General features: G+C 38.2%; 1 protein-coding gene across 3 annotated transcripts in view; it reads left to right on the top strand.

The window, feature by feature from the left end:
- ctnna2 (catenin (cadherin-associated protein), alpha 2) overlaps positions 1 to 14,122 on the top strand; it is a 305,218-nt gene that overhangs the window by 270,597 nt on the left and 20,499 nt on the right. For all 3 annotated transcript variants that reach the window (XM_044189180.1, XM_044189183.1, XM_044189181.1), the window contains exons 12-13: positions 6 to 206; positions 10,705 to 10,856. In XM_044189180.1, coding sequence (XP_044045115.1) covers positions 6 to 206; positions 10,705 to 10,856 — 353 coding nt within the window. The remainder of the gene's footprint in view (positions 1 to 5; positions 207 to 10,704; positions 10,857 to 14,122) is intronic.

Genomic DNA, 14,122 nt, shown 5'->3' with positions numbered 1-14,122 from the left:
CCAAGAGAACCACATCCTTGAAGACGTCAACAAATGCGTAATTGCTCTGCAAGAGGGAGATGTGGACACTCTTGACCGAACTGCTGGAGCTATCCGGGGCCGAGCTGCTCGTGTGGTCCATATCATTAACGCTGAGATGGAAAACTACGAACCTGGGGTCTACACTGAGCGTGTACTGGAGTCTATCAAGCTCCTGTCTGAGACTGGTTAGTGTACTGTACACAAAGCTGGTGTGGTGTATTATAGTGTATTGTGAAGATTAATACAGTATCCCTTGCCCTTGTACTGTGCTTGCATTAGACATTTTGCCACAAGCCTTTTGGTTAAGCTACTTCCATGAGGAGTAGTTCAACACACACACACACACACACACACACACACACACACACACACACACACACACACAACCACTAGCACAGAGCTTCCCAATGTGGTCAGTGACTTACAAACATACCTCAATTGCCTGGATGCCCAGTGTCCCACAGTTTGGATGTGTCTTAGCTCTAACAGAAACCGTGGACACCACCTGTTCACTCCTCTATTCAATTCAATTTTATTTATATAGCACAAATTTATAACAGAAGTTATCTCATTGCACTTTTCCTATAGAGCAGGTCTAGACCGTACTCTTTATGATATTATTTACAGAGACCCAACAAATCCCTCCATGAGCAAGCATGTGGTAACAATGGCAAGGAAAAGCTTCCTTTTAGCAGGCAGAAACCTTGGGCAGCGAGGAGGAAAGTCTTAAGCCTACTCTTAAATGTGGAGATGGTGTCTGCCTCCCGAACCCAAACTGGGACCTGATTCCACAGGAGAGGAGCTTGATAACTGAAGGCTCTGGCTCCATTTCTACGTTTGGAGACTCTAGGAACCACAAGTAATTCTGCATCCTGGGAGCGCAGTGTTCTAATGGAGTAATAAGGTATTATGAGCTCTTTAAGGTACGATGGTGCCTGACCATTAAGAGCTTTGTTGGTGAGGAGAAGGATTTTAAATTCTATTCTGGATTTTACAGTAAGCCAGTGCAGAGAAGCTAATATTGGAGAAACATGATGTCTTTTCCTAGTTCTTGTCAGTACACGCGCTGCAGCATTCTGGATCAACTGGAGAGTCTTAAGGGACTTATTAGGGCAGCATGACAAGAAGGAATTGCAATAATCCAGCCTAGAAGTAACAAATGCATGAACTAGTTTTTCGGCATAATTTTGAGACAGGACGTGCTTGATTTTTTGCTATGTTACGTAGGTGAAAAAAGCAGTTATTGAAGTTTGTTTCATGTGGGAGATAAAGGATAAATCCTGATCAAAGATAACTCCAAGGTTCCTTACAGAGGTGCCGGGAGGCCAGGGCAATGCCATCTAGAACAACTATATCTTTAGATAATGTGTCTCACAGGTGTTAGGGGCCAAGTACAATAAATGGTTAGTTTCATCTGGCTTGATCGATAGATATCAGCATATCAATGAAAGTTTATGGAGTGTTTCCTAATAATATTGCCTAAAGGAAGCATATATAAGGTGAACAGAATTGGTCCAAGCACAGAACCACGTGGAACTCCGTGACTAACTTTGGCATGCACGGAGGATTCACCATTAACATGTACAAACTGAGATCGATCTGATTGATAGGATTTAAACCAGCTTTGTGCAGTTCCTTTAATGGCAAATGAATGTTTCAGTCTCTGTAATAGGATGTGATGGTCAATGGTGTCAAATGCAGCACTAAGATCTAACAAGACAAGTACAGAGACAAGCCCATTGTCCAATGCAATTAAAAGGTAATTTGTAATTTTCATAAGTGCTGTCTCTGTACTATGTTGCACTATAAATCCTGACTGAAAATCCTCAAATAAACTATTGTTATTTAGAAAGTCACACAACTGATTAGCGACAGCTTTCTCAAGGATCTTTGAGAGAAAGGGAAGGTTAGATATAGGTTTATAGTTGGCTGAAACCCCTGGATCAAGAGTGGGCTTCTTAAGAAGAGGTTTAATTCCAGCTACTTTAAAGGACTGTGGTACATAGCCTGTTAATAAAGACAGATTGATCATATCCAGTAAAGAAGTGCTAACTAAAGGTAAAACTTCTTTAAGCAGCCTTGTTGGAATGGAGTCTAAGAGATGATGGCTTAGATGAATTAATTGTTGAAGTTAGTTGAAGAAGGTCCATAGGAGAAAAGCAGTCTAAGTATATATCAGGTTTTAAGCTGTTTCTAAGGTTCCTGTGCTTGAAGATAAATCGGTACCGGCTGAGGGCAGGATGTGATGAATTTTTTCTCTAATAGTTAAAATGTTATCATTAAAGAAACTCGCGAAGTTGTTACTACTGAGGGCTATAGGAATACATGGCTCAATAGAGCTGTGATTCTCTGTCAGCCTGGCGACAGTGCTTAAAAGAAATAGAAACTGTGGAACCCACCTGTTCACTCCTCTGCCTCTCATCCATTTTTCATCTGTTTTTTTTTCTCCGTCACTGTGTGGCTTCTGTGTCATGGCACATTCCAGGCGACCCGAGTTTATCCCTGTGGTAGACCAGACTCAGGGCCAAGACATGTCTAAGTCCCACCTAAGGTGAAGATTGGCTCCCCCCAAATTTGGCTGAATACTTTTCACAGTAAGGGAGTAAAGAGTGAACTTTTAGAGTTGTGTTTAGTGCAGGGAAGTTTGAATGTTATGTTGGCTTCGTACATACTGGATTGGACCTCTGAATATATATAGCTTTCTGGGTTTTCAAGTGTAAGGCATTGTACACCACAAAAGTGGAGGACACGCTAATAGGATGTGCCATTATTGAGCGGGAGAAAAGCAATTTATGCTTCATTACCCTTTCAAAATATTACGGTGTAGGCCACATTAAAGGTTCCCTGTGGAGAATTGTGTTGATTATACTTTTTACATTAATTGAATTAAATCTACCAACACATATGTACAGTATGTTGTATAATGACAGTAGCAGGAAAAAGAAATGAATGGAGATGATAAACATATTTAGATTAATATGCAAAACAATTATTAACTAACACTACAAGTGGTCACACTATAAGTAGTTAATAGGCTATATTAACCAAACTGCTGTAGAAATTAGCACTGAATCTACTGCCTGACCCTGGTACATGAAAGAATCTGGCGAGCCCCAAAGCCCCTAAGTGGTATTTTGGGTCTTGTTCGGCATACGGGTTCGGTACAGTTCGGTATGTACAGGAAGTGTCTGCAATAGTGGGTATGTACAGGAACTGCAACATCAGCCGCCAAGTTGAATTAGGTTGAGTCAAGTATACAGGTTTGTAGTGCTCAATGATTTCATCAGCGAGTGCATACAATTATGGTAAGCCCAGAGGGGAAAATATTTTTTGTCTCAGTATTCATTGAGTTTGTAATACTGTTTAAGGTTGTAAAGCTTCCTCCTGGATTGCTGGCATTTGGTTTCATAATATTTAAACGCTGAATAGGCGGGAGAAAGTGAGAGCTTTTGTCAATGTCGGGGTGCAAGGCTGTGGCTATTTCCTGGAAGCAGTAAGTTACGTACCAGTGCAAACCCAATACATAACGAACTCGGAAAAGTCTTAGTAGAAAAGATTAGTTTGTACATTTTTTGCCAGCACTGGTTGTGTTACAACTTCATATGTTATGACAATTTTTGTATAATAGTATCTTTGTAACATACAGGTGGTTCAGTCAGTGTTCCTTTTCATTAATGCAATCTTTGTTTAAGGTATTATGTTAGTGTGTATTGTGTTTAGAAAGAGTCTAAACACAAGGAAAGAAGAAAGAGTCTGGTGTCTTTATTTTCCTGATAAACATTTTTTTTCTATGAAATAGCTCCTCAAATCCCTTAAAAGGCACTGACATACCTTTAAAAAATGCACCATTATGAAAGGTGGACAAACAAAAACACAGGATGAAAGGAAAAAAGTAATTTAGCAATTACCCATCCACAAGAATCAAATCGGACCACAATCCTTCTTTTACACTAGCCACCCCCCTCCTTATTGTATTTTTTCTCCATTCTCGCCCATCAATCCCTCCCCCGGTTTCTATCTCTCCCATTAGAGCCCATTTAGCAAGGCGCTAAATCTGTTGTTTTGCTCGTTACTTTCATCTGCCAGGATAATTGAGCTTCCCTCCCTGCTAGCTGATAAGTTGCCAACAGCATTAGACAAGTCACGTGTATCACATGTGAGCCCCTCTTCTGGTGCTCAGCTCCACCATAATAGACTACCTACAGTACTAGTTATATGGTATTTTAAGCACATTCTGTTCTATTATTACATAGTTCAGTTTAATTGATTCGGGTAATTATTCGATAAAGCACAGTAGCAATATCTCATGGACACTTAAGGTTAGTTTCATATGACCATAACCTTGTCACACACAAAGACTATATAATTGTGCTGCTGTTCTATTAATCCTCCATGGAGTATGGAGCATGTTTTTAGAGTCAGCAGGACCCCAGAAGCATTATGTCAGCATTACTGAGAACAACGAATGGATAACTGTTGTGAGAGAAATGCTGCGGCATCATATTGATTGCCCACTGATTTTTCTTTATCATGTATTTGCTTTTTTAAGAGTTAACATCATAATGTAAGTCTAATGGCTTAAAATGAGAAGTGTGCTACCTGAATGCTTTATACAAGATACGAGAGAAATGAGATAAAAGATTCAGTAATTAGACCCTGGATACACAATATATCCGACTAACAAAATCCGACCCTACACATGAAGAAAGTAACATTTACCTGAGTACAATTTTAAGATAGATAGCATTTTTTTTACGAGACTCTGTACTTTTACTCCACTACATTTTTTCAACATGTGATGGCTGTTAAAGCTTTACAGAATGAGGTTTTACATGAAAAACTCACTCTACAATAATATGAAGGTGTTGTTGAAGGTGCATTTTGTGTTTACTTGTGTTATCTTTGACTAATATTTGTTTGAAGATCTGAAACATTTAAGTGTGACAAACACGCAAAAAAATAAGAAATCAGGATGGGGGCAAACACTTTTTCACCACTGTATATTATTGTAACCATGATGACAAAGATCCCATAAGTTGTCATTTTAACCCAAAACATAATCTTTCCCTGAACCCAAGTTGTTTTTGTGCCTAAACCTAACCAAACCTTGACCACAGTGTTGTCACATCATAAACCAGATTTAATTTCAGCAGTGATTTGTAACAGTTTTGGAAGGCACAGACAAATTATGTCTGAATATTTGTTTTATTTATATTTATATATTATGTTTGAATATTTGATATCTACTGCAGGTTAGTGTGGCACAGTGAGGATGCATTTATATTCACATTTTTATTCACGCTAACAAGTGGTAGAAGTTTTGAATGTAAAACCACAATAACCTTGCCGCAGAGTTAGAAAACAGCAACAATAAAGAAGTATACTGTCAGAAAAACTTAATACAGAGGCTGATTTGCCTGCAGGTGATGAAAGTGTTAAAACTTCAGCAGCTATGACTTTCTTTGCCTGTTTGTGGCTACATCAACATCTCTACAGTTGCAGGTCCAAACTGCTGCTACGACTTCGCTCTCCTATAGGTGATGCATGTTGTCATTTGTGTGTTGTCAACTTTGAGATTTACCAAAAATATGTAAAATCTGCAACATACCAATGTGAGTGAGTTTGTGATTTGGTTACAATCTAGTTCCATGCTCATATACCACCTGCCCTTCAGATTTCGTTCCCACTTGGTTTTTAAAAGCAGTATTTCAGACAGTTGGTCTGGATATTTTAGCCATTATTAACTTATTTCTGACCTCTGGCATTTTCTGAGACTGCTCTGGTCAAGGTCACAAGTGACTTACAGCTTGCTGCCAACACAGGCCTGTACTCCATTTTAATTCTCCTTGACCCCAGCTCAGCCTTTGACACAGTGAACCACAGTGTCTTAATCAGCCGTCTGAAAAACTGTTGACTCTCTTAAATTTTAACGAGACCTCGTGTCCCCTCGATTGTGGGTGCTAATTGAGATGTTAAGGCGGGGAACCGGCAACTGTTAGAGTTAGACCAGCGTTTCATGGCTCCATATTTCTCTTTGATGAAGAGCTGTTGTGTTTCCCCTTCCTGTTTCTCTCTTAACGGTGGTAGTTGGGTTTTTTAGGGGCTACCATGCACATCTGATCTGGACCATAAAGCACTTATTGATCCTTGTGAACTTTTGCCTCCCTCTCCCCTCAGTCCTCATAGGCCTGATGTCTATGGATTTGAACACAGTCAAGGAGAAATCTATAGCTGGGGGAAAGATGATTAAGTGTAGCTGAACAAAGGAAAAGGATATAGGACCACATACTTTTTAGAGGGTACTCAGTCCAATTAACTAGATTCTACCAAAAAATCAATAACTGTCACCAAGGATTTCACTAAGCGATTTGAGCAGGGATTTTAGTAGAATTCATTGATGTGGTCCCCTTTTTTCCTTTTCTCAGTGGTGTGCATGTGTAAAACATTTATCTTGTGCCTGAGTATGTGCTTGTGTTTATGTGTGTCTTTGAGTTGGCTGTTTGTGTTTTTATTTGATTTCTCCTGTGTTTCTGCCCGCGGTCACTCATGCCAATCGCGACCACTTGCCTGTCTTTCTGGCAGCTGCCACATCAACACAGGATGCTTATCACAACCACCTGCCCTTTGACCTTGTCTCAATTTTACCATCTCTCTTTCTCATATTGAGTGTGGTCAGATTTATGGCCGGGCCAAATACAGGCGGCCAAGGCACACAACTCTTCTGTGTAAAGCTGAGCCATAGATTCCTGACAGACAGTCCACACATGGGTCCAGGATTGAAGCGTGTCCTTGAGAGGGAGAAAAATCAATAGCCTAATAGGAAAGTGGTTATGGCTTCTCTCTCTTTTCCCCTCTCCCTCCTTCTTCCCTTTTCTGCCCACTAACTCCCTGTGTTTGAACTAATCTTCTCCTCAAAAAAAGGGACAAATTTTAAAGTTGATCATTAATGTGGTGCCTGGAGAGGGTAGATTAAAAAACTGATATATGGCCTAAGTCAGTGTGCCATTTAGAGAAGCAGGGTGGCGTTGCTCCTTGCTATTACGTCGGGGCACAGTAAATGGGATTTAGCCAGGGTTTTGCAGTGAGTAATAACACACATGCTCACACAGCCACCCACATGTCATGCCTGTAAATCAGTGGATCAAGTGCACTAAAAAGAAGTGCAGCAGAGACTGAGAGATAGAAGTAAAGACACTTTACACTGTCTACTTTTAAAATAATAGCTCCGAGGACCAGACTTTGTGGCTGGCCTGACTTAAAGCAACTTACCGTAAATATTGAGCATTTATTTTCAGATCTTTCAGAATACCTTATTAGTGACATCAGTGGCCACTAATGTAGAGAAGAAAGAAGCAGTTTTTACTAAAGGGGAAATAGACAGTGAATCAGTGCTCCTTTAATACTCAAAATGGTATAGAACACAGTTGCTGAACCGGATGAGCCACTCTTTAAATTTGTATCCATTGTATAATGATGGGAAAAGTGGGTTTAGCCAAAATGGGAAGCAGATGGCAAACTCATAGCTTGCAAGGAGAGGAGGTAAGGTCTCTTAATCAGTGCGTAAATAGAGGTGGGAGTTACAGTAGGAGAGAGTGCTGATGAGGAAATTGCTTTGAAAGTAGCACTGCAGTGTGAGGAGGTAGGAAACATTTTGACCAAGGTTAGAGTGTAGGAGAGCAGAGCAGTAAACAGACTAAAGGCAGGAGCACTGAAGTCTCATAACTTTCATTGTTCTCTCAGATTTCTCCAAAGTAGATTTAAAGTTCGACATTGCATGTCCTTTCAGTGTTTCATGTAAATTCATTATGTGGTGAGACGTGTACAATACCTTGTAGTGAATTGTGCGAACTAAGTTCAGTAGTGCAACTCTGCAGCCATGATGTGTTTACTATATATAATGAATAATAGATACAGTATAATACAATATTAAATATATTTTTTGGCCACTTTGGGGCAGTGGAAACAAGTTATAAAAACAACACTGACACCAGTTATTTCTGGAGTTGTGTTTCTGGCCAGTATTCACTCACCTTTTACTGTAGCTCTATTTTGGTCTCCACCAACTCCTGAGGGAATTATCAGGGTTTTACTGGCTGTTAAATGCTCCACTATGTTTACCTGCTTTATCTGTCTGCCCTTTAGTACTGACCAGACATCGTACAGTGGGGATTTAGAGCCTTTTTGCTGAAACATGTAATGTTCGTGAGTTAACTGCAGAGTCGGGTGATAATTCACTGTGGGCTCTGCTTTCACATATAAGTAGTTATGTGATCCTTTTACTATAGCTATAAGTACATAATGTTGTATATAATATGTATGCAATATATGTAATATATACACACTATGTAGTACAAATACAATAATAAAAACTATACAATACTATGACATACATATTATAGAAAGGAAAAGAATCCATAATATAGCATATAATATAATATAGAAATACACATATAATATAGAAATACAATAATAACAATATAGTAGTAATATAGTAAATCTATCATTATTATAAAGTGATAGAAATAATATAATACATTGCAAAATGCAATGTCTTCATGGATTCCTGTAATTCTGTATGAAGTATTCATTATATTAGAATTTAACTATAAGGTTACTCAACATGTCATTGTAATATATGGGGTAAAACATCCTCCAAAAACAACACAAATCAAACTTTTTACACATCCAATTTCAGGGTTAAAGTTGTACGCCATGATTTAGCACAGGTTTTGTTTGTATAGAAGTGATTTTGATTTTACCTCTTGTAATATATTGTCTAAATTGAGCTGTATTCATGCAAAATTGAGGTTTAGGCATCAAAAACTGCAGGTTGTGCTGTTTGGAGCTTATTAAACACCTCACAGGGGCGCACCATCTCTGCTGTGAGGTTTTTAAGCATTCATTGTACTTCCATAACTTCTCACTTAAACTATGCTTAAGCCTAAGGGGTGAAAAAAAATCCATTCCTACATGGTCACATTTAATTCCCTTCATCATTTTTCAACTGGAATGAGTGAAATTGCTCCTTACCATCAGCAACTTTGCTCATTAAGAGCTTGGAGAACATTTAAATATTTCTATTTAAAACGTCTTCCCGGCAATTCCCAAAAGCCTATTTTACGCTTCTCCAGTAAGTGGATTAAACTGAATTAAAAATGAAAAGAAAAAGGGAGAGACTTTTTGTAGTGCCTTTTATGTTTGGTGAAATATAGCTTATGTTTTATATCAGACAAATAAGTAGACTGCAGATACACCTTTAGTGCAAGCTGGCTAATTGATTTAGTTCACTCCGCATGTAAGAGAGGAGGAAAGTGTGGAGAATAATAATAAAATCACACATTTGGCTTTCTGGTGGAGGCTCACCAGCCAAGCTGCCATAGTTTATTTGCCTTTTCCCCTGTTTTTCTTTTTCCTATCCATCTGTCCTCATTAGACCTGTCTTCTCCTCTCAAATAGGTGTTATCTTAAATCAGTATCTACTCTCCAAAAATCCACTCTTTATATATACATCTTTGTTGCTGATTATTTCCAAAGCAGCTGAGATATCTTTTTAGAACATATCAAAAAAGCAAAGTGTTTGTCTTTTTCTTTTTCTGTCTGTCTCCCTGTATTTCTAAAATAATTTCTAAATATGTACATTTATTGTGGATACATAGAAAATACCTGTACAGTCGTGGACTTGAAGCACAGTCACAAGTAATGGTGGGGTTATAGGCATTTGTGGTGTTTGAAAAAGCCCCCATAGATAATACAGTATATGAAGACTGACCTTTTCTGGCTGGAGACTGTCTATCCAGGTAAACCATAGCTTTTGTTATGATAATTTGCTACAGCACAGAGTCCATGTAAAAAAAAATTAGCACAATATTAAAACTCTGCATTCAATTACTGTGACTCAACAGGAGATTACGTAGAAAGGTAGCCTTCTAAATATTCAAACATTCAGTCCGTATTCTTGAATATTGAATAATGTCTATTCACATTCAGCACAATTCATTTGAACATACAAAGAGCATAAAGCTCTTCCATCGGGTCTGGCCAATTGATACTGACAACAAAACCAACCATTTTTATGGTCAATAGGGACTTTTCTTTTGTTGCTTGGCTTTTGTTTGGCTCAAAAGACTTTGATGAATTTGTTTCCCTTCAGCGTCATTGTGATTTGACAGGCTGAGCTTGCAAGTTAGCGTCGTAGTACTGTATAACTGAAGCGCACAGAGCCATCTTCTCACAGATTACACACATGCACACACGCATACGCACACTTCCACATACCAAACGTCAGCGTACACACAAACACGTCTATAACAGACAAGCCAATCTTCCTGTTGGGTAAGAACTGTTGAAATAGCTAATTGGCGTGCAATGTGTGAACAGCATATTGTTGCTTACACAGAGGTTTGGGGTGACATCTCGCCTTTTCCTGAAGTGCACAAGTGAGCAGAGACTGACGCAGGGGAAGACCCTGCTGCTATAAAATTTGATGAGATGAAAATGTTGCGATCATGTCCTCAACTGGAGAAACTACACACTCATAAGTGTGCTTTCACCATGCCATTTTCCTTTATCTAATTGATAAGCTTGCACCCATTCTGAAAGCTTACCAACAAATGTGATACACCTGACTCTCATATCTTTCTTTTGTTCTCTCTCTCTACCTCCCTTACCTGTTTCTCCCTGCAGTCATGCCCCGTTTTGCTGAACAAGTGGAGGTAGCTATCGAGGCACTGAGTACGAACCCCCCACAGCCCTTTGAGGAGAATGAGTTCATTGATGCATCCCGTTTGGTCTACGATGGCGTCCGTGACATCAGGAAAGCTGTCCTCATGATAAGGGTACGTCCATTAACCCCTCTAAAAGAGCAAAAAGAAAACACTCACTGAAATACTCTGAAATGGTTTAAGTGCTCAGCAAGAGTTAGACAGAAATTAATGTGTTTCAAAATGCTGACCAAGACCAAGTGCAGTAATTTATTTCTGACTTCCTCCATATATTTAAACCATTTTATTGGGTATTTTGAGAATGTAGACATCTGAATAATTTGTTTATTTCCTAGTGTTGCTGAATAGTCAATCAATGAGTCTGTATTAAACCTATTTGCTTTAAATTTATGATCTACTTTTTCCACAACCACTTCAATCCACATATTATGGTCTCTTTACCCTCTAATTCATAGTTTTAAAATATCTATCTTACAAAGGTAGAAACCAAAGCATGTATTCATAAAACCTATGAGAATAAAATCTCCAGAGTCAATGGATTCATCCCCTTGTGAACTTCACCCTGACTCATAAGACACATTTCCAGTTTTGCCTCTTCATTCTCATTTTAGCGACACATAAACAACAATAGTGGATGTTTTCTGACAAAAATATATCTGCCCTAAGGATGTAGAAACACATAATTGAAATCTAAAATTCTGTTAAATCCCCATTTGAGATGTCACACCTGTCACATGATATGTTTTATAATGCTGGCAGAACATTTTACAGCATGTCATGATGTAAATACTGCATAACAACATGATTCCAGCAGCTCTACTGCCTCACATACCCACTCTGATGTTACAGTATCTGCATTTTTCACCCCAACTGGCCCTTCTCTCTTCACCATGTAATTCATTTATTCAACTTTATGCAGGCTGGAAGGTTTCCCAGTGCAGCTCTGGAAAAAATCTAATTATGGAAAATAATTTGATGTTGGTAAATAATGTAAAACAGGCAGCGTTGAACTGCCCAGGACCAGCTGGCTTCATAATCCCATCCAAGTTCAATTACTTTCTGAGGAAACAACTTGGAAGATCCTTGCTTTCTCTGATTCCTAACTCCATTGTATAGATAGCAAATGTTGGTGCCACATGTAATAGTTTTTTTTGCGCACATTTTTATATGGCTGTGTTATTTTTCTCCCACTTAAGCCGAGTAATGGCTCCTTTAGAATTTTTACACAGATCTTGGATGGATTAAGAAACCAATTCTCCACAGTGTTTAAAAATTGAGGCAGGTCTTGAGAAAAGTGTAAAGTTATTTTGAAAGTTCTCTAAAACATAGTTTTGTCCTGGCCTTTATGTACCCACGTACACACACACACATGCATACAGAGCAGAGTAGTGCGACAGAGTAGCAAGTACTGGATAGAATGAAACGTGTGAAATTGAACAGTGGATAGAGACTGGCAACTCTAATATAACCAGTGTTGACACTCTCTCCCATTCTCAACAAACTGACCTACAGCCTGTCTCACGCAGAGTTCAACTTCTACTGGAAGTTCAGAGCTAAAGCAGGACTGCATTGAAAAAGTGCAAGAGACTGCATTGTTTGGGGGCGTGCTGTTTCAGGTCCCGGTGAGATGATGAAATACAGTCCGAGAAGGCTGATTTTAATAATAGATCCTTGAGTTTAAAGGCTTATCAGATGCCATAACACTGCACAGTGGTTTATATTACTATGAGACAGAATTTTTACGACTCTGAAAAGTTATCACGATAATAATTTTATCCTCCACTGCGATGATCACGAGTTAAACAGCAGAATTACCCTGTGCACATAACAAAGCAATCTACCAAGAAACTTTTTTTGCCAAACAACATTGTGTTTGTTTTCTTTGCCGGAGCCCTCTCTGTCGGCACTCGCACTGTGCCAACCCAGCGGCCCCATTGAAATGAATGAGGGGACTGGGTTATTTTCACACAGTGCTGTAATGTCTGTCTTAACATGACCTTAGTCAGACTGTCTTTGTGTTATCTGGCGTTACTCAACCCAAAGAGTAACTCCAGACTAGATTTCGGATGGAAGAAAAACATAGCAGCACTGGACTCTGTGGTTTGCCAGCATCTCAGCTGGGTGCATCTCATCTTAAAATCAATACACTTGTACCTTTTGGCCATTTTAGAAACTTGATCTTAAACCTCCAAACCTCTTCTTGTAATTGTTTTACATAACTGCATTTTATTTTACATTTGAATTATCTTACCTGCAAATAACAACTGTTTTTTTTTTTACATGTTAATTACCTTAATTTATCTATTACATTTATCTTCCCTAGGATTCTTTGACTTGCTTTTGAAATTAGCTATCCTGAATAACCAGTTTCACGAAGTTGGTTAACATCTGGTTCTATTACCCTGGATTTGTGAACCAGCTATAAATGCATTCACATTAAGGTGGGAAGAGTTGTCAAGTGTGCTGTGTTTAATTTGAGACAAGATGATATTATTATTTCCCATTGGGAAATTAGGTCAATACAGAGACAAAAATATTATGATTTAGTGGGATAAAATAGGAATACAGACACATAACTTTCAAAACCAAGCAAAAAAAAACGATCATTCAAATAATCAAATAAATCTATTATTCTATTAAATCTATTATAATTCCTGTTTTAGAACCAGTGTGATCACTGGTTTTGTGTAAAACATTTTCTATGTATCTGATATAATTATAATTATAGAGGCAACATTCTCGCAGTCTATAAATAGAATATAACTTACAGTGCTCTTTCCAAGGATAACTGTGACAGCATCACTGTGAATGCAGGGCTTTTTATAAATGTCAGCATCATGTAGGAATGATGATTTTACACATATATATATGTTTTGATCTGATCCTCTGCTCTGTAGCAGGTAAGCCATCCAGCTTGTGTTACCATGATGATGTAGCACAGTTCATGCTTCATGAGATCAACAAGCCTGTGTTGAAGTTAGCTGGCTAACCCACTAATCTTAATTAGTGAGACAGCAAAAAGTAATAAAAATGCTTATTAATCATTTAGTCTCTCACTCTAAGCAGATGCAAAAAATATAACTCAATTATATTCAATTTTTTTATTTGATGCTTTTGCAATTATTTAGCATGATGGAGCAATGCTGTGCTTCCTTCATTACACAACACTTGTCATTCTGCGCTTGCCATTTTTTTTCTTTCAAATAAAAAAAGAGAGAAATCAATGGACTGCCATTACTTAATATAACTTAAAATAATAATAATAGTTAAGCAGTTACAATCGGCACACAGCTATTTTTAAACATGATACATCTTCAAAGAAAATAAATAAACATAAGATTAATTGCAGAGACAAACAATGTAAATATTCATGTACAAAC

Source organism: Siniperca chuatsi, linkage group LG3, assembly GCF_020085105.1.
Source record: "Siniperca chuatsi isolate FFG_IHB_CAS linkage group LG3, ASM2008510v1, whole genome shotgun sequence".
Lineage (NCBI taxonomy): Eukaryota > Metazoa > Chordata > Actinopteri > Centrarchiformes > Sinipercidae > Siniperca > Siniperca chuatsi.
This window is presented reverse-complemented; position numbering and strand designations above follow the sequence as displayed.